The sequence below is a fragment of the Thermobia domestica genome, chromosome 15, assembly GCF_964235325.1.
Source record: "Thermobia domestica chromosome 15, izTheDome1.hap1.1, whole genome shotgun sequence".
In the NCBI taxonomy this organism is placed as follows: Eukaryota; Metazoa; Arthropoda; class Insecta; order Zygentoma; family Lepismatidae; genus Thermobia; species Thermobia domestica.
Genome location: NC_137468.1, coordinates 68658897 through 68680963, shown reverse-complemented (window position 1 = coordinate 68680963; position 22067 = coordinate 68658897). Strand labels below are relative to the sequence as shown.

The 22067-nt window shown below is 36.7% G+C and overlaps 1 protein-coding gene across 1 annotated transcript in view; it reads right to left on the bottom strand.

Moving 5' to 3' along the window:
• LOC145671057 (SH3 domain-binding protein 5 homolog) overlaps positions 1–16069 on the bottom strand; it is a 43123-nt gene extending 27054 nt beyond the window's left edge. The window contains exons 1-3 of the mRNA XM_081739745.1: positions 15789–16069; positions 2829–2891; positions 313–490 (exon numbers count right to left, since the gene is read on the bottom strand). Coding sequence (XP_081595871.1) covers positions 313–490; positions 2829–2891; positions 15789–15917 — 370 coding nt within the window. The 5' untranslated portion in view covers positions 15918–16069. The remainder of the gene's footprint in view (positions 1–312; positions 491–2828; positions 2892–15788) is intronic.
• Between the last annotated feature and the right edge of the window lie 5998 nt (positions 16070–22067).

Below are 22067 nucleotides of genomic sequence, written 5' to 3'. Positions count from 1 at the left end.
GCGTGAAGGGAAGTGGCAATCTGACAACGTCGCCTTCGCACTTCGTTGGCTCTCACCAAACGTCAAGAGGTTTGAGCCAGACATTAGGTATAAAATTAGATGTGCGAAGAAAAGTTCTTCTATAATTCTTCCACGATTATGAGTAAGCTCTTCCAGTATGATATGATACTCTAAAATGTTTATAAGCATATATCAATAAAATTAATAATTATCCAATTCTTTAAAAATGAATTTTCGTTTTTACTCAGTTCACTAAACTGAAAAACAATTTTCAAGGAATGAGATTTTGTAATAATACTTAATAGCACTTACCATTAGCTCTTTGAAACTGGACTGCTGCTCTCTGACACTCGAGCTGAGCCTGTTTGGCAATTTCCAGTGCTTCATAATATGGACGTGCTTTTTCTATACAGCTTCCTAGTTTTCTCTTTAATATATTCAGTTCTTGTGTCGACTTATTGAGCAATACACGGAATCTAGCATTACCTTCCTATAAAGAGAATTCAGCTTTATAGTTCTGTTTATCTTATGAGAAATTAGGAACATATACAACTACAAAATACAACGCCAATTCAATAATAAACTCTTTAAGAGGATTAATATAAAAATAAGTGAAACCTGCGGATGTTAGTCACTGTTGGTTACATTAAAATGGAAAAACTTTACATGATATAACTGTTTTGAAACAAAAATTATTATGAATAATAATATACGTATTTCTAATGTAGTAACTACCTAGTATTTAACTATTACCTGTGCGGTGCGGTGCGTCAAGAGCTATTATTTTGTTTATTTCGCAAACCGTTTGCTTATTCATGTAGTCCTCTGGATTACTTCTTGAACCGTTTAATTCAATTTTTATTCTTTCTCTTTCTTGTATTCGGTAGAAAAAATAACTTTAGCAGTAGAAGTCGAAACTTAATACATGGTATGACCTCTTTTACTCTCCTGAAGAACTGGAAAACTGTACACAGAACTTCTATCTTTCTTGTTAAAATAAATTGTGTTTCCATATCAATAAACACTGAACTAGGCAGATGTTTAATGAAGTGTGTTGAATCGAATCCTGTAGAAATTTTGATTCATTAAGAGTGGATATTTAAGATTTTACCCAAAATAAATCTGAATAAAGGTAGTTTAGACAAGCAATGGGCGTGTATCATAAATTACAGCAAACAATAAGATCTTATACTTACTGTCACTGCACCGAAATTTCCACAGCATTCGATTCAGCACACTTCACTAAACATACATTAGTTCGATGTTAATGGATATGAAAAAAAAAAAAAATGTTTCAACAAGGAAAATTGAAGTTTTGTGTGCAATTTTTCCAATCCATGAGAAAAAAGTAGTCATACCATACTAAATTTCAACCTTAAGTGCCCAGGTTATTTTTTTTTTTCTTAAAAAGCAAATGAACAAAAGCAAACAAAAGCAAAAAGAAAGAAACGATTCAAGGAGTAATCCGGATGACTACATGAATAAGCAAAAGATTTGCGAAATAAATATAGATAGATAGTAACAAAATAATAACCCTTGACGCACCACACAGGTAACAATATTCGCTCTTTTGTATAAATCAGTGAGTTAATATGCATACATTGATGTATTAGCAAGTATTTATCCATTATTAATACTGAATCAAAAATGTACATAACATCTTACGAAAGATGGAAACTATATAACAAAAGGATTATACTGAAGAATATTTCGAAATAAGAGTTCGGATGATTGGACACATTATAAGACAAGAAGAAAGGATGCTATTGGCTATGGAGGGAACAGAAGAAGGAAAATACCCACACGAAGGCCGCGATTGATCTACAAGGTATCGAGAAGTCAAGGCACAGAGAAATGAAAAATCTCGCTCAGAACAGGTAAAAGTGAAAAGCTACATCAAACCAATTGAAAGACTGATGTCCTGAACAGAAGTATACAAATTTTCTTTTGTATTTCTGTAATATTTATTTATCTTAGGTTACCAATAATGCTGTTAAGTATTCCTTAGAAAGCAAATGACTCAAATACATAATAAATACAAATAACATCCATAATTCGAAAAAAACAGTACATCCATCTGTACTGGAATTGGTGAGGTATCTTGGGAATAATAGAAAAAACGCATATTTGTGAAAAGACGCCGATCTATTTGTACACTTAACGACAATGGACACAAAAAGCAATAAGCAGCGCTATTGCCTTCTGTATTTTTAGAGATTTTCTTTTTGCAGTGGACAAAAGTCCTTCTCCTCCAAACACTGACTTGCGTATATACAAGGTGTACTAAAACACACCCATTATAAACGGCGTTCTGAAATGAAAAGATCACTATACGTTGTAAGCTCCAAGTAAGTTTAGCATTAACAGTAGAGGCACGCTCTTATTTTGATGGGGCAAAATTCAAAGAAACAGATAATAAAGTAATATATGACTTACGTGAAATTGCATTTTACACAAAAATAAGGTAAAATACATATATGTGCCAAATCTCATATTCGTTACTTCTTTTCCACTCTAAGAGTGGCCAAGTTATTTCGTTCTTCAGCTTATGAGTTGATTGTGTATTAGAGCAGAAGTAACATGTCGAGAAAATTCCTTATCTCCCTGCTTTTATAATATACCATGCAATGTTGACAAATTCGTACGTAAATAGAAACAAACCAAAAGATATTTATTAAACACTCATTTAACATGTTTGATAATGATGTCAGTAAGGACATTGAAACATTACTGAGTCACCAAAGATTTGCAATGCAATTCAGCCAAGTGTTTATTTATTTATTTACACAAAATGTGTTGTGTTCAACTTCTAATTAAAAGGTACTTACGTCTAATTCAGTTTCAAGTCTATTAATTTCATCTGTAGCACTATTCAACTTCTCCAATTCAATCTGTAAAAGGTAATTAGACTATACTGAGTATATAACCTTTGCGTAAATTAACAAAAGAATACCATAATTTCAAATATACACATAAAATACCGGTATATTGTGGAGAGTGTTCCAAAAGTTCCCATACTTAAGCAAAATAAACAGCATATGTACACCCACTTAAAGCAGCAGTTTCCAGATGCCTGGATAGGGCGATGTGGTCCTGTGGAGTGCTCTCCCAAATCTAACCCCACTTAACTTTTATCTTTAGAGGCATTTGAAGACTACAGATCAGATATGTCAAACTGATTTCTTATATGGGGCCATTTAAAAATTATTTGAGATGTCAGCGCGCCGCATGTTGCGATATTATATATATATATATATATAAATGATGTCTGAATAATGCGTACATAGTTGATGTCAATTTACAGTAAGAAGGCAGGTTAGGAAAACTAATAATTAAAGGTTATTAATTAAGAATTCTGTTACAAAAATGTTAGACGAGCCACATTTTGTGTGTGTGTGTGTAGAGTAGCAGGGAAAATATGATGCTGTAGGTTTCGTTTCCTTCTTTGAATTTATTTATTTATGCAAAATAAATAGTGAGGCATAAGCGGGCGGCATTCAGGGACGATGCAGGCCGCATGCGACCCGCGAGTTTGACATGCCTGCTATATAGTGCATCAGAGAAAAACAAATCTCAGTGAACGTATCAACAAAGCCTGGAGGATTCGCAGGGGTGTAGCCAGCAGGTTTGTGTAGGGGGGGCCCGTCGTTTTTGAGGGGGGGGGCAGCTACAATGTACAAAGCCAAAAAAATGTGTTGCTGCTAGTGTTTTTGAGACCTGAAAGAAAAGAAAATTTTGGTTTCCTTCTGGAAGACTAAAAACACTATTTTAGCTTCTTTTTATTATTATATTATTATTATTATTATTATCCATAAATTATATTCAAGATACTTTTTATTATGCTTAATCAAGAACTACTGCCCGGGACCAAACGCTATACTTTTGTGCATAACTATAAAGGTAACCAAGAAAGTTCTGTCCCTTTTCGTGGAGGTCTGTGTTCAATTGGAACTCACACTGTGAGTTGAATGCTAGTGGAGATAAGGCGAACGTAAGTTGTTGGTGTGGGTATATCCAACATACTACCTGGTTGTGGCAATTCAGATACACCGTGAACTTGCGTAAAGACAGAGGGAACATGGGACATCTACAGAGCGTCATAAGAGCATGTATGCTGAACGAGTTCAAATGGAGGTCAAACGCCGCTGTAGCGGGACAGAAGATATGCCAGGCCTTTGGTGAGGGTGTCATGAAGACGCGGACATTGCCGCGATGGTTTAACAAGTTTAAGAACGATGACGAACACCCGAAAACACCACGTGCCAGAAGACTAACACATGTACAAAGAGGAACTGGGACTACAATTCAGTATGTGGTGAAACCATTTGGCAGCACATCCATCAACTTGTGAAGCACTACAAGTTGAGTCGATGGGTCTTTCATATTTTGACTCCGGGCCAGAAGGCAACGCGGCAGTCGCCTGTGTTTATTTACTGTTTCGGAGCCATTTCTGGACAGGGCGTTGACATGTGATAAAAAGTGTGTCCTATACGAAGCTCCACGGCGCTGTCATCATTGGTTAGCATCCCATGAACCGATTTCAAAACAGCAGAAACCAGCACTGTACCAGAAGAAGGTGTGTTTGGTGCATCGTGCATCGGGAACTGCTACCAGCTGGTCAGAGTATCAATGCAACTGTGTACTGTCAGCAGTTGAGCTGTGCTCAACAAAAACTCAAAACTCTGGAGCCATCACTTCTGAATTGCAAATGGGTCCTCGTTTACGGGACAACGCTAAGTCCCACGTGGGTAGGATAACTCAGGACACCATTTTCCGCCTTGGATGGGAAACAATATTGCAACCACTATATTCCCCCGGTATTCCACCGTTCGATTATCACCTGCTCCGTTCTTTGGACAATCACCTTAGAGGACGCCAGTTCAAATCCCTAGTAAAAGTCCAAAATGCACCTGATACTTTCTTCGTTTCACGGCCCACCAAGTTCTACCGCGATGGATTGCATGGCCTTCCAGAACGTTTTCAGAAGGTCGTCGATGCTGATGGGGTCTATTTTTGATCTTCCAGGTTAGGTGACATATTGATGTTGGAAGGTGGTGGGTGGTGGATGAAAAAGCAACAAAACTTTTCTTGGTTGCCTTTATATTTTAATTTAAGACCTTGTATACAGAACCTATTTACATAAGATTGATTTTCTTTGAAATTTCACTTAATTTCTTTATGTTTTCCTCACAAAAATATTTATTTATTATTCGTGACTAAAACAAAACATACGGTAATTATTTTATTACACTGAGTAAAAATAAAAGAAAGTGAATGAAGTGCAAATTGAATAAAAGCATTGTTTCTCACCAAATTTTCCATCCTCTGTCTCTTTTAAAACACTTGTTAAAGCATATACTGTACTTACAAATCAGTTTAGTATCTTTGTTTTATGGCTGTATTTGTAGTACCCTGTTATAACGTTTGTCTTCAACCTGTCAAATATAAATCGCAGTAAATTGTGTAATCTGCTGTCACAAAGAGTATCCTATTTTTCGATCGGTATAAGGAAGAGATACTATACTATTTTTCGATCGGTATGGAAAAACAATATTTCTCCATACTATTTTACCATAAATTATTAATTGTCAATAAACTTTGTTACTTTTAAATGAATGAAGCGAGATAATTTTACTATGATGTTTTAAAAGCTGGTCATTTGGGGGGGCCAGGAAACCATTTGGGGGGGCCGGGCCCCGATGAGCCCCCCCTTGGCTACACCCCTGAGGATTCGTATATATAAATAAAAAATGGTTTTCATTAAAAAAAAAAAAAAAAAAAGCTTACTTCTCCGATGTATGGAAACTTGTCGGACACCTTGAAGACCAGGAATTAACTTATAACAAGAGACAGAAAATAGATTCAATATTTCCTATACGTGATAAAACGAAAATCGAAATTTTCGCTAGAGTCACTTAAAGGAATAATATTTTATGTAACACACGAACTATCAAGTTATTTCGTTTAACTCTACATCAACTAAAATAATGTTACGCAAGTTTTCAAAGTATAGAACATTAAGATTTCTTTTTAACAATGCAAACTAAATTACAAATTAATAAAATTCGAAGTTCGAAAAAAGGTGCGACTGGACCAGGAATCGAACTCAATCTCCCGCGATTAACTACTTTAGTCCCTGAACAGCCACACTCTCTGAGGATGATGCTCAATCATTTAGACGAAATGGACGGGATTACAACTCCTGTTGTGCTGGACAATCAAATTAGACTTTGATCTTCTATTACTCTTTATTTGAGCCCTTATACAAAACACCAAGTTTGATGGGAGCAAACTAGCGGGCTCGAATCACAATCGAGGCCTGAATCCGGCGCAGTTGGTAGATGCACAGACCACCATACAAAAAAGTAATATTTAAGCTTTACGTCCATGGTTATGCCGGCTAGGCTAAAGGAGACAGTAATAATGAGAAATAAATATGGTGGAATGAAGAAAGTGGGAGGAAACGGGAGAACCCCGAGAAAACCCATGGACACGGTGTAGCATATGAGTGCAGTTCACAGAAAGCCCATTTGGTGTGAACTCGGACCAAGGACCCCATGCACCACAAGTGAATACTCTACTACTGAGTCCCAATCAAAAACAACAGCACTCTTCACAGTATAGGTAATACGAAACCTAGAATCTATCACGTTAAGTTCGGTACCCTATTATATGACAAATAGAAGAAATAAACTATTCTTTTCCTGACCCTTTGTTCTCTATACGTAGGAACTAAATTAAATTTAAAGTATACGAAAATGCCGGACCTGACTGAGAATCGAACCGGATCTCTGGTTTAACGTAATTAAGCGACCCAGCCCGCTCACCGATAGTCTTGAATGCTTTTTACGTGTCTTCATAAGTTAGTGAAAAAAAAAAAAAATAAATAAATAAAAAAAAAAAAATTAAAGTGAAAAATCTTAGCAGGAACTGATTTTTTTACAGCTATTACCAACCCAACTCAATGATGTAACTTACTGAATACAGAAAGGAAATGCAACAAGCTGGGATCTTATCTTCTATCTCACCAGCGGCCCAATCTTATGATTCAGAATAATTTGGTTCCAGTATCTTAGTCTTCACTTGTCAATCTCGTCTCGATCATATCGCTGTTTCAATCAATCGTGATATACTGACGTCAGAAACTAATAAAAATAGATTTTCGATCCAAGTAATTGTAAACTACGATTCATCCCGCAAGGAACTTTTGAACGTATAAAAATACATGTGAGACTGTTAAGAGAAACAAAGTCTTCATGAAAATACAATTAAGACGCAACAAAGATTTGTGTAATAGTTGGTTGGCTAAACTTGAGTATAGTGTCCCTTTCAGTGACTAAGCGTATCAGCCGAGGACTTACAGTTTAGCGTGGAATCAGCACTACACAAGATCCCACCGGGAGTTGAAGTATACTTTTACTTGTTCTATGTGTTGCAGTTATTTTTCATTTTTTTTTTTTTTTTTTTAACGAAACTGGTTCAGTGTCCAGCTAAAAGTATTTTACATTACTATGTGAAATCTTATATATGTACTATTCTTCTTTTTTCTCTCTAAAAATTTTAGGATCTTTCTTTAGTCTCTGAAAAATCTGGCAACCCTATGCCGACTAGACACATTTGGATATGGACCTTCTCTATATTTCATGAACATCACTTATCATTGAACCGTACCAATAGAGGATATATAGAAAAAAAAAAAAATCATTTCAAATAGTGAAGATACGTTGCACTACGAATCATGACAGAGACTCGGTGTTATGAAGTCCATAGTTATTTCCATTAGTTAACGATAATCATGCCTGTTGTCCCGTGTGGTTGTGAAAAATGGTCGCTTACTCTGAGGAAAGAACGTAGACTAAAAGTATTTGAGAACAAGATCCTGAGATGAATATTCGGACCCAAGAGGGACGGGAATGGGGGAAACTAGCATGACGATGAACTGCACAATTTATACCGTTCACCAAACATTGTTAACCCTTTCAGACCTGGTGGTCACATTTGTGTACATTAAGTTTTAAGCTTAATATAATTACTCTGGAGGATTCTAAATGGCTGGGTTTTTATGTCAGAATTCTTTGAACTTTTTTAAATCACTTTCCACTATTTCTGTGGTGTTTTAATCTGTTGTCAGGAAGCAATGCACATTTCTTGTAGACTACTTGCAGGAGCTATCACAATGGACAAAGCTCACCCACGTAGGCTGTTTTATTCTTGGCGAAACAAGCTATTTGCAATAAATTCTCCTTTTGTTTTAGTGATGTATTTTGAGTTTCTAAACTATATAGATCACAATGATGTGTTCGATTAATCCCATTTTTATTTTACATACGTATTTCAACCCTAATGCACGCAAAATGTTTCGTCCATAATTCTCTAAATATGACATCCGCAAACGAATTGACGGTTGTATTTCATTTGTTACGTCATAAAGAATAATAATTCAAAATAACAATAACACCGGAGAGTAAACAAAAAATCAGGTCTGAAAGGGTTAAGTCTAGGAGGCTCAGGTGGGCAGGTCACGTAGCCAGAATGGAAGGAAGTAGGAACGCTTTCCAAGTTTTAATTGGAAAGCCAACCGGAAAAACAACAACTAGGAAGACCAAGGCGCAGATGGGAGGACAACATTAAGATGGATCTCGCAGAAATAGGAATACAAAGTAGAAACTGGATCCAGTTGGCTAAGGACAGAAATCGATGGAGACCTTATATAAACGTGAACTGAACCTCCGAGTTCGACAGAACATAGAGTTAGTTAGTTAATGTTAATAGCCACAATCTGATTCAGGAACACGGCACCCCACTTGTTCTTGTAACTGGAGCCACGTCCATTAACTGTAACAATGTGGTTGCTTCTAACAATAAGAAAGCTGAATAACCGAGGAAAAATCTCGGTTTTGTACAATTCTATCATATTGATTGCAGCAAGAAAGACACAAGAAGTTAGTTTTCAGACATATTTGAAAGAACAGCCTCTTACTGTTTCTAGCAGGTAAGATTTCACTCACAATCTTATCTTCATACATTCACGAAAGCATGTAAGTACACGAATTCGTTACACAGAAACTATCTTAGTCTAGTACTTTCCCTGAAGTGTCAATGTGCTTGATTACATTCTTGAACGTTAGGAAAAACCAAAAAGCTAACGTGTAATTCTAATACATAATTAAATAAAAACAGAGATAACATTTAAAAAGGGTTAAATTAATTGGCCTTGCACTCAATTAAAAATACCAACATTATGTAATCTTAGAAGGCAATTTTAAGGGTGGCACGGATACCGAAAATGCAAGTACATGAAAATTAATATCCAAAGTAATCGAACGTTTCCGGAAAGAAACATGCTGCTTATCCGTAAATTTGGTAAACAACCCTGTATTATGAGGCTTGTTTTAAAAGTAAGCACCGTCTTGAAACTGGGCCGCTGCAGCGCTGCGGTCAGCATCCCGTGCATGCGTGCTGTGTATCTACATCTGTTGGCAAGCCCCAGACGCAATTACGGAAACATTCGACCGTATTTATGTTTGTGTGTGAGTAGTTAAAATGCCTCCGTTGATTGAGAATCCCGCCGACTATGAAATAAGCGTTTCGATTCGTTTTCTTAGTGCTAAAGGCGTGAATGCGGCTGAAAATTCATTGCCATATCAATGAAGGAAAGGAAAAAACATTATGAGCGATGGAATGACACGGAAATGGGTTAGAGGTTTTGAAGATGGCCGCATAAATGTTCATGATGAGGAAAGAAGTTGGTGACTTTCAGTCACCACTGAAGACTTGGTGCAGAAATTTGACGAAACAGTAAAAGAAAACAGACACTTTACGATTTCGTCATTATTTGATCAGTCTCCTCAAGTTCCAAGAAGCGTTCTCTATGAAACTGTGACTCAACGCTTGAATTGTCGAAAGTTGCGCTCACGCTGGGTACCGAAAATGCTGACTGATGTACACAAATCCAAACGTTTAGCCAGTGCGTTGACTTTTCTTGAGCGGTACAGTGAGAAAGGTGATGACTTTTAAAGCAAAATCGTCATAGGCGACGAAATATAAGTGGCTTACGTTACATCGTAATAGAAGGAACAATTCACAGAATGGCGGCATTCAACATCATCCAAAAAAGTGAAGTTCAAGCAATAATAATAATAATAATAATAATAAATAATAAAAACAACAACCGAAAATCACGTGTATTGCGTTTTGGCACAGGAAGTGGGTTTGCTTGTGGATTTTTTGCCTAGTGATGACACAATAAATACTACGTATTGTGAGACCTTGGGAAAATTGCGCAGTGCAATCTTAAACAAAAGGTGTGGCATCATGCTGAATTAAGGGATCGTTTCGCTTCATGACAATGCTCGTCCACATGCGGCAACTCAAACTCGAAATTTCATTGCATTATTTGGCTGGGAAAGAAATTCTCCTCCACACAGTTCTGATATAGTGCCCAGCGACTACAACATATTCCGGCATTTGAAGAACCATTTGGATGGTCAGCGCGGCGACGACAATGAAGAGGTCAAGACGGTCGTGTTGCAGAAGTTGCCAGATCAGGCAGCAGACTTCTATTAGGATGATATACAAAAGGTTGTTGTACGATACGATAAGTGCCATAATACTAATGGAAACTATGTAGAAAAGTAGATTTAAGATACAGGGTGTCATGTAACAATAAAATTTTACGAAAAGTATACTTATATGTATATATATATATATATATCGAAACTTAAAAAGCATGCCTCGTATGTAGGTTAGATTTATTTTAGCAGCACATAATAAATGTGCTTTTCCTTGGAATAAATCTATCTCTCAGCTTGCGTTAGCTGAGAATGGTAAGGTATTATTTACTTAAATATATGATTTAATGCATATTTATATAATTTGGAAAAAAGTACTATCTCACTGCGCCCAATCGTATTTTAATAGTATTGTTTCAGTACTTTCTGTTGCGTTGTGTAGTGCAAATTGTCCGCAGTAGTAGATTCTTCAAATGAGGAGTTGCCCAAATACAGGTTTTCACATTTCAGAAAAGTAGAAACCTTGACATTTTTCAACTGGACACAAGAAAGAGTAGAAAATACTCTGAGAAGTAAAAAACACTTTCATGAGACTCTCTCAGAGCTAGTGACGACGACGATAGCGATTGCTGAAAGAGTTTAGTACAATTCAAGTACATACGAATCCAGTAAGTAGTTGCTACACATATATTTTCTTTAATAAATTGATAATTTTACGGTTCAAATCTGTTACTTTAGAAGAAAGAAAGATATACAAGAAAATCATTTCAACTAGCGATTTACCTTTCCATTATACACATATAAGTACTTTATATATATAAGATAATGAAGTACAAATCCATCAGAGTGATACTCTGGAATCCTAACTTACGGAACCCCGTTTGAGTTCCAAGGCATTTCTTCCCTTTTAAAATGACAGAAACTGGATTAATTTCGTACACGAATTCGTATTTTAGAAACGACTGTAATGCAATTCGAACAGTAAATGCAATGAATTTCAAGGTAAAATATTAATAACACATTTATTATTACTGTATTTGAATATGTATATTAATAAAATTAAAAATAAAAAATCCTCCTTTCACTAAAGTTTTCGACAATGAACTAAACGACAAATTGTATGGGTAGATCGAGCGATAGGAAAACGTACGCACAAATGCATATAAACAACGTGCTGGGTATTCGGATGCCAAAGTATGTTGGTATTCTGGGGCAATATTTAATCGAGTTTGTCGATTCAATATCACGTTGTTTGAGTCCTGAGGCATTCAGATTGTGGATGCAATATTTAATCGAATAGTTCGTTCGAATTCTAAGTGCTTCGAGTTGTGAGACCTTCGGATTGTGGGGTCAACATTGTACTAGTGCCGTAAGTCGTGTTACTGTAGCGACGTAACAAGGTCACGTTCATTTCACTTACCTAAAGTTTGTGAGTGTGTGAGAAATGAATTTATGGTTACGAACACGTAAAAAAGAAACAGAAAAACATTAATTTTAGTGGAAAGTATTGTGTAATTTAATGTAAATTCGCAATTCCCTCGAATGGAAGTGATCCGCAGCATATCTACACAGTTATGCATAGTAGTTTGAGCTTTTGGATGGTTGGCTCGAGGCAGCGTTCCTCTTTCCTCTTCAGCACCGCGGTTATGAGACAGGGACCAACAATTTACGGTGGAATTCGAGCCACCTTAATACCTTCAAATTTCAAGGTCCTCCCACTGGGCATCTTACCTAGTTCCTGCGCTTTAAATATACACATGCTAACAACTAGACCAGGAGTCTTCTCGGCACCTTAGAAGAGAAAAAATGAAATTAAATCTTTAAAGTGTTACGTCCTGCGGATATGCCGGCTAGGCTAAAGGAGACGCTGATGATGAGAAATGAACGAAATGGTATAATGAAGGAAGCGGGAGGAAATAAGAGAACCCCGAGAAAACCCACGCACACGGTATCTGTTCATCACAAAACTCATTTGGCGCGAGCTGAGATCGAACCAAGGACCGCATGCGCCAGAGGTGAACGCTCTTTCACTGACACACTGCGGCTCCACACCTTAGAAGAGAATATTGATGCTTTCAGAAAGTGGGTCATTTGGGTGCTTTCCTGAGAATTCAGCACCTAAGTTGCCTAAAATTCTGCTGATATGCCCGGCCCCTCCGTGATCGGAGATATATAAAGCTGTTTTACACGTTATTACCTTATTACATACGGCTCTATTAATATACCTTACAATTACTGCTCTTTCATTCCCCTATTTTAGTTGTAGTTGTAATTCGCAAATATTCGTTAATTTCCTGCTTTTTTTCTTCCATTCTTTACTAAATATGCTACCATATCTTATTACTGCGCAAAAGTAATACCTTTCAACTCTTCAGCACTGCAAACTCACATATTCAGAAATAACGAAAACAAAGTTTCAATGGAATTTTAAACTTGCTTCCATACCTTATTAAAGGTGCAGACTGACTTTACGAGAGCTAAGTACAAACATAGCAGGTGGACATATAGCATAAAATATGAAAGCTATCTAACAAGGGTCACGCCAGGAGTGCAGCAGTGGGAGCGTCTAGGGAGAGGCGCGTCAGCGACGGTGAGTATATGCAAAAACGAGGATAGTGGAAAAACACTTAATAAAAAATAAAAAAAGAAAACATGCCTCGCGTGTGCACTTCGATCATTACTTTGTAAGCTGTAAGCACATAGCACTTCATTTCATCATGTCTTCCTTATGAATTACCATGTAGTAAGAACAAACTTTTCATTTCTTATTTCTACCTTGTTATATGTAAGAGGGGGCAAACACCGATTTTATCTCTTATACAATCCTATTGTGAAATCAATTCACATATTTCTTTCGTAAATTTTATAAATTTATACTCCCCTAAAATAGAACAGCACCTAGCCATAAAAGGAGTGATACGTTGTGGGAAACTGTAGACTGTTACTAGAATCAATCAACATATTTCTCTCCCCTCTTGTATAATGCATTTCTCAGGCTTACTACGCTTAAATGTCGTATAATGCAATCAATATCCTCCTAAATTTTGTAATTATGAGAGGGCTACTCGTCTGGACCCACCTACTCAGGCTCCCATACTCCCTGATGGGTTTACGAAATAACTCCCCTTAATTAAACCTAGTAGAAGAGAAAAGTTGCGGCATTACTCGAGCAGAGGGTTCTACCAAATTTTGATAAATGTGTTACATTTTCAGTCAGCTTTGTTACATACAGAGCTTTGTATTTATTTCAGTGGTGCATGCACTAAGTGAGGAACTCCATTGACTTCTGGAGGGCTCAGTATAAATACGGTGTGGACGTATGGTATAAAAACTACACTGCATAAAACACGAAACCATTTGTGCTAGGTGGGCACTAAAAAGCATGAAATGTATTTAACACGAGTCAGGGCACGAGCGTAGCAGAAGGGGCCGAGCGGTAGCAAGGGAAGCGTCCGTAGGGAGAAGGTGCGTCAGCGATGGGGGACATACACATAAACGAAGATAGTGGAAGAGCACACTTACACATTCAATATTTTCACTATCACTCAAAATTCATTTCAAGATGCTGTGCACTGATAGTAATTACTTACATTCACACACTCATTCCCTCATAAAAAATGTTTTACATCGTGTTTTACCTATAAATTTTTTTTTGGTAGAACCGTCTGCAGAAGTGAACCCGAAGTTGCTACTCCTAAGGCATTAGCGGATTATTTTCCCTAAAGGGCACTCTACTTATCTTAATTATCTTTGGCCTTGAAATCTTTCGTCTGCACAGATATGAAGGTGATTGCTGTATAAAAATACAATCTTGAAGTATATTATACGTAATTAACAACAAAGAGAAATAACTTAGTAAAGACAGCAACGTTACAGTATTTACAGTTGTGCTAATATCCTAAATCTTAGCAAAGGTTGTAAAATATATAGTCACTCTTAAAATATTTGTACTTTCCATATGGCCGACAGTTCGTCAATGTACAAATGTGCTTAGGTTAGTCTTCATTTAACGTTTTGACAAACAATTTACACTCAAGCTAAGGAACATACAGTCCGTAACTGTCTTTTTTTAAAACACGAAACATAACATTTATAGGGAGTATGTCTAGGCATGTATAAAATAAAGGGTTCACTCGAGCAGACTGTTCTATCAAACAGAAAATTTTTAGGTAAAACACGATGTGAAACATTTTTCGTGAAGAAATGAGAGTGTGAATATAAGTAAATACGCCTACTGTCAGTGGAAGTAGTGTATGTGCATGTTCTTCCACTACCGTTGTTTATGCGCATACCTCCCGTCGCTTACGCGCCTGCTCCCTATAGACGCACCCCCTGCTGCGCTCCTGTCTGACTCGGTTAGATAGCATTCGCGCTTTTTAGTGACCACTAGCACAAGTTGGTCCTGAAAATGTAAAAAACTTGGTAGAACCGTCTGCTCGAGTAATGCCAAAATAAATATGAAAAACAGAAGTTGAAAAACGATCATTAGTAAAATTTTGATTTGTAAAGCTACATTTTTCTTGCATGAATTTGTGCCAGGCTTTTTTTTTTTTTTTTTTAATGTGAATATAATGACCATTACAGATTATGTTTAAGCATTTAAAACGTAGCTAATACAGATAGTGCTATCACCGTTTAATGAAATATAAAGTTCAGAAATTTGGATTTCAATTAAAGAAGACGTGTTTGATTACTATTATAGGCCTATGTTTAGCAGAAGGGGTCCAGCTCTTTTCTCTAAAAAATGTTACAATTTTGGTAATTTCTGTTCACATTCGGTTAGTTTAGGGTAGGTTAGGCTAGTTTAGTTTAGTTGAGGTTAGGTTAGGTTAGGCTAGTTTTGTTTTGTTTATATTAGTGTAGGGATCCAGCATAATTTTCCATAAATGATAGAATTTCGCTTATTTCTACTAATATTTGGTTAGTTTAGGTTAGTTCATGTTAGGTTAGATTTGGTTACGTTATGTTACGTCTATGTACTTGCATCATTCATTTCTACTGTATTTTGTGTTTTCTACGTCCTTCTGGACCCCTTGTACTAAACATACTCCCTATTATATAACAGGAACACTTTGTTGTTTATTTACTAAAAATATAAACATCACCATTTCTCTTTTGTTTATTTATTAAAAATTGTATTTTCACTTCGAGACACCTGAAAGGTATATTTTGGAGGCACAATACTTAGTCACTGGAGTCACAAAATAACATTTAATACTAAGTAGCATTTATATTAATTGATATTTTAGTATTTGTAACATAGGAAAAAACACTTACTTGAATTCTTGGGTCTAAATCTCCAGTGTGTTCTGTTCCGCTACTTGGATCCATCCCATCACAGGAAATGCACTTGATGCTGCATAAACTGTTTTTTTCACGATAGCATTTTAAAACAACTAACACCATAAAGACCTACAGTATGAAGGAAATTACGTTTATACCTTCACACTTCATTACGGACGAGTAAATCCTTCATAACATAATTCATCTGTTCGCTTCCTCATTATCAGACCCTGACTAATTGACAACCTTACAGCGTTGCCAAATGTTTCTATTTGCCTACGTCATACATAATTCACGATTGAGATTATTTTCTTGATAAGGGAAGGAAGTAATATACCATTGTTTCACGTTTCTAAAATTAGATAAAATGTCATTAGAATTGTATGTTCTAGTACGTAAGAAAATAATATTGACGCACATTTATTATTTTAAATTTAGAATTTACATATTACTACAGTTTGCAATGTTGATCTGATGGTGATGATATAGCAGCGTTGCCACGATACACTTTTAAATTAAATTGACTACGCAAGTATTTTTTTTTTTTGTAATGTTTTTTAAAAACAAAGTGGAGGCTTTGAAATTACGATGATGCCATATGTTTATCATCAAGTGAAGATAGGGTTCATTCCGTACACCTTTTGCAAACTGCGGAGCGTAATGCAACATACTAAAATGAGAATATATAACTGCTAAACCGATTACATCAAACTAAAATGCAAACTTTGCGTTGTATTAACACAAACCGCACAGAATAGTCACTTTGCACCAGGCCTGTAGTCAGCCTGATTTCTTAGAGGGGCAGAAGTGAATACTCAGCGGGCAATGATTAAGACATGATACAACACCATAAAATTGCATATTTATTTATTATTTACAGAATCTGTAACAGCTATAGTTTCTTTTATACATAATATCCTGTAGTAAGACCATTCATGGCTTTGGATTGATTATTTTAACCCCTTTAGGATGGATAGTGTCTGAAGAAGGATATGCCTGATATCCGAAACAGTTACAAATTATAATTTAAAATAAAGTGGGTTTTAAGCTTTGGTCAGTGTCTCTTTTGTTAAAATAATGGGGTATGTTTAGTACAAGGGGTCCAGAAGCACGTAATAAACGCAAAATTTACAGGAGAAATGAGTGATACAAGTACTTAGACGTAACATAACGTAACCAAATCTAACCTAACCTAACATAAACTAACGTAAGCTAACCTGAACTAACCTAAACTAACGTAATATTAGTAGAAATAAGCGAAATTCTATCATTTTTTGGAAAATTATGCGGGATTCTTACACTAATATAACATAAACTAAACTAACCTAACGTAACCTAAACTAGCCTAACCTAACTTAAACTAACCAACCCTACCCCAAACTAACCGAATGTGAGCAGAAATTAACAAAATTGTAACATTTTTTTAGAGAAAAGAGCTGGACCCCTTCTGCTAAACATAGGCCAAAATAATATCCTGTATTGGCAACATTACAGTACATAAATTCAAGATTAAGAACATTGATCATTAGCGTACAAAGATTAAAAAAAAAAAAATGCAATGCAATACAATTGAGGTGCTTGGGGCAATATAGTGCTATGGTAAACGTAGATGAGGAACATCATTGTACGTCGCATTTACACTAAACAAAATCTAATTAACTGAATGTTAGAGTGAGCACATGACCCATTAATCAGGATTGTTCCATTTCCAGAAAACAAAATATTATAAACAGAGTGTTTTGACATAGATTTTTTGTCACAACAAAACACTCCAATTAACTTTTATTGTATAATGGCATCATTATATGTTCATTAGAATTGATTTATGTTTCTATCTAAATAAAAAAAAAATATTTTCCTTCACATTCTGATTTTTTAGAAGGCCAACTTGTTTCTTTGTTTGTTAAAATTTAGCATCTTTTATTTTCAGTACCGAGGCTATAAAAAAACTCGAAGCTTGTAGTTTAAAGTGCAATACGAACCACCACATTCAAGAATTCCACGGGTATCAAACCCCGATATCACATTCAAATACGTGCGCTCTATTTACTAGACCAGCAGTAAGGGCTACTTTGAAGTATTGTTTTACAAATTATTAATTTCTCGTAAGCCTTTACTGCACCTTTTTGTTTGTATTAACTCCTAAGAATGATGAGTTAAAAATACTGAGACCAAAGCACTTGCATTTATTAATAGAAAAACTTAAAAGAGAATATTATTATATATGTATAATCGAACGTAATTTTTTTGTTTCATTTTTGTGTGATAATACGAGCTCTTTGCGAGGTACTTTGTTTCATATTAATTAAAATTGAAGTATTTATTTTTTAAACATTAGAACAAAATATATTACAGCAACTTTAGATTATATCAATACAAAATATAAGTATATGTTTTATTGAACGTTTGTACTCAATTTTGTACCTTCCAAAATAAGAGAGAGTTTATTTATATTCACAACTAACGTTGTGGACTATGATACTGTTGTTTGGAAGTGCACTTGGTATTCTTGGATACTTGTCGTGGTTGCTATAACATGGCATGGTTTCAAACTCTTGAAATGGGTAAAGGCAGTTGAAGATGTTTTGTACATCTAACAAAGAAACATATAATTTTACACATAAATGGGTAGAATTCGCAAAGTTGAATTTAATTTGGTAATTATAATAGCAGGAATTTCACTGGTTTTGTGTCAGTTTGAAAATTCTCTTCAGCGTGTTTTTTAAAGGGGGCAAAAATAATTTAGAGGGGGCTGCGCCCCCTCTAGCCCCTCCCTGGCTACACCGCTCTACACTGTATTCTTTATGTATTGAATAGAAAGAAAATCATTGAATAATTGTAAAAGAAATAATATTAGGTCCCTGTAATATCGTTCTCTCAGGAACAAAATTTTATCCCTTTATAACACACTATTGTTATGATTCCTGTCAATTCACGTTAAATTTCCGAATAAATATCAACGTACCTCATGCAAAAATTATTTCTCTATTAAACGATTAATTAACACTTTCTTTCCGTTTGGAATAAGGCTAGGCCTATACATAAACATTTCATCTGGTATCCATTATACTGTAACGTCTTGCAGCTTTATCCTTTTAAAGATCAAATACGAGGGTCACTACGAAAGTTTTGAGATACGCATTGTTGTGGCACAGTATTTGAATTCCAACAATTGCGTTCGGTAGTGGTATCCAGAGCGAAGAATCAAAGCAAGTTTCTACTCGCCTCGCTTATCGGCGTGGCCGTATCACCTTCACTTGTTTGTTGAAGTGAGCAGTATTCGGCTGTCTGCAATGGAGCTCGAAAACATTTTCGGGCAATGATCCTTTACGATTTCAAAACTGGCTTGAACAAAACACAAAGCCTTGACCGTTTGCAGGGGGCATTTGGGGACCTTGCTCATTCCCGTGCTATAATTTTTCGGTGGTTTGGTGAATTCAGAAGAGGCCGGACATCGCTTAAAGATGAAGAGAGAGCTGGACGTCCGATAACAGCTGTGTCAGATGAAAACATTGTGGAACAAATGGCTGTGGAACAAATGACTCGAGAAAATCCTTGAACAACTTTCAAGGACATTGAATCTACAGTGAACATTGGATCACCAGCAGTAACAAAAATTCTTCATGATCATCTTCGGCTTAGGAAGGTTTCATCTCGTTGGGTGCCTCACACTTTGACTGAAAAGCAGAAGCGCATGCATGTGGAATGGTGTGAAGAAATGCTAGCAAGATTTGATGGAGGCAATTCTCGACGCGTCTCTGACATTGTTACTGGTGATGAGACTGGGATCTATCAATTTGACCCTGAAAATTAACGCCCGTCTACAGTTTGGATCATTCCAGACGAAAATCCACCCACGAAAGTGAAGCGACTGTGAAGTGTGGGGAAGAAGATGGTAGCAACTTTCTTCTCCAAATTTGGCCATATTGCAACTGTTCCACTTGACGAACAGAGGACTGTTACTGCTCAGTGGTACACCACTGTTTGCCTAACAAAAGTGTTCCAGAAGCTTCGGGAACGGCGTTCAAGAACTGGATTGCGTGGGATCCTGCTTCCTCATGACAACGCGTCCGCACACACGGCCAAAATCACAATTCAGTTTTTAGCACCTACGGAGGTCAAACTTATGATTCATCCGCCGTATAGCCCTGACCTGGCCCCATGTGATTTTTTTTTCTGTTCCCCAGGATCAAAGATCGCATGCGTGGGAAGAGATTTTGCAGCCCTGAAGAAGCTGTAGTGGCTTACGAGAATGAACTTTTAACACTTGAAGAAAAAGACTGGCAACACTACTTCGAAAAGTGGTTTTCAAGGATGCAAAAGTATGTACAGTGTAATGGTGAATACTTTGAGAAAATGTAAGTGTTAAATTGATTAAGTATGTAAGTTATTTCACATCTCAAAACTTTCGTAGTGACCCTCGTACAGCTCCAAAGTATTTCATATCCCTTTAAAGGATTAGAATTTTGAATTAGATTTATGTGCTTTCGATATCTATGGCCATTGCTAGCCTCGTCCATCTCACTACCAGGGGAATTGGGGACGAAGGAAGGAATGGGGAAGGAAGAAAGCGGCCTGGGAGTATTATGTTAGGCAGGGGCGGACTGGCCCACCCTGCTACCCTGCAAATGCAGGGTGGGCCCCCCAAACAGGTGGGCCCCCTCTACCAATTTTAAAAAGATGTACCCAATTAAACGCATAAAAAAGACGTAAAATTAAACTTTCATGAATAGACCTTATTCTTCTTCACGTTTATCGACTTGAAAAGATTCCGTCTATGAGACAATCAGGCCCTAAAACATTGCGGGGTTTGTGATACAGCAGCTGTTAAAAACGAGCACGTTAATTACTACTTTTTAAAATATAAGAAACACAGTAGATTTCAAGCTGTTATTGGATTTGGATACCATTCCCTACTCCTGTCCTTTTACAAACCGGCGAGTGGCGGTGTTTTAAAGAAACAATAGTTTCGTAGATATACTATTGTTATTGTGGAAAGTGGAGGTGGAGCCGGAACTCTTGTGAACTCCATTGTCCTCAGACCAAGCTTCGAAGAAAGAAATTGGATCAGGCTTCGTTGGGTTATTTTTTTCAGTGCGGTAAAGCGAAAATAAATTAGTCGCCACTATCAACGATTATTTTATACAGACCTCAAACAATTACTATGAAGTTGCTGCCCTCGGCTTGTGTTTTATTTGTATATTACATCGAAGAGCAAATCCGATAGCAGCAATTCAATTATTGGATCACCAGTTACGTGTAGTTTGTCGTGGAAGACAGATGTGGTTGTGTCAGTATGGATGGTAGGAGTGATTGTAAGATTACTGTAAAGAAAAAAAGGTTAGAGGGAAGCAAACTGGGCCCCATCTTTTTTCGCTTGATTCTTGTAGTATGTGACGAGACAAACACGACGGTACCAAAATTATCGAAATTGCACCGGGGGAACATGGGTAATTTGGGTAATTTTGTAGCTTAGTATGGAAAATGAAGAGGAGGGAGCAAACTGGGCCCCATCTTTTTTCGCTTGATTCTTGTAGTATGTGACGAGACAAACACGACGGTACCAAAATTATCGAAATTGCACCGGGGGAACATGAGTAATTTGGGTAATTTTGTAGCTTAGTATGGAAAATGAAGGGGAGGGAGCAAACTGGGCTCCATCTTTTTTCGCTTGATTCTTGTAGTATGTGACGAGACAAACACGACGGTACCAAAATTATCGAAATTGCACCGGGGGAACATGGGTAATTTGGGTAATTTTGTAGCTTAGTATGGAAAATGAAGGGGAGGGAGCAAACTGGGCCCCATCTTTTTTCGCTTGATTCTTGTAGTATGTGACGAGACAAACACGACGGTACCAAAATTATCGAAATTGCACCGGGGGAACATGGGTAATTTGGGTAATTTTGTAGCTTAGTTTGGAAAATGAAGGGGAGGGAGCAAACTGGGCCCCATCTTTTTTCGCTTGATTCTTGTAGTATGTGACGAGACAAACACGATGGTACCAAAATTATCGAAATTGCACTGGGGGAACATGGTAATTTGGGTAATTTTGTAGCTTAGTATGGAAAATGAAGGGGAGGGAGCAAACTGGGCCCCATCTTTTTTCGCTCGGTTCTTGTAGTATGTGACGAGACTAACACGACGGTACCAAAATTATCGAAATTGTACCGGTGGAACTTGTTTAATTAAGGTAATTTTGTAGTTGAGTATGTAAAATCAAGGGGAGAGAGCAAACTGGGTCGATCTTTTTTCGTTTGGTTCTACTACTAT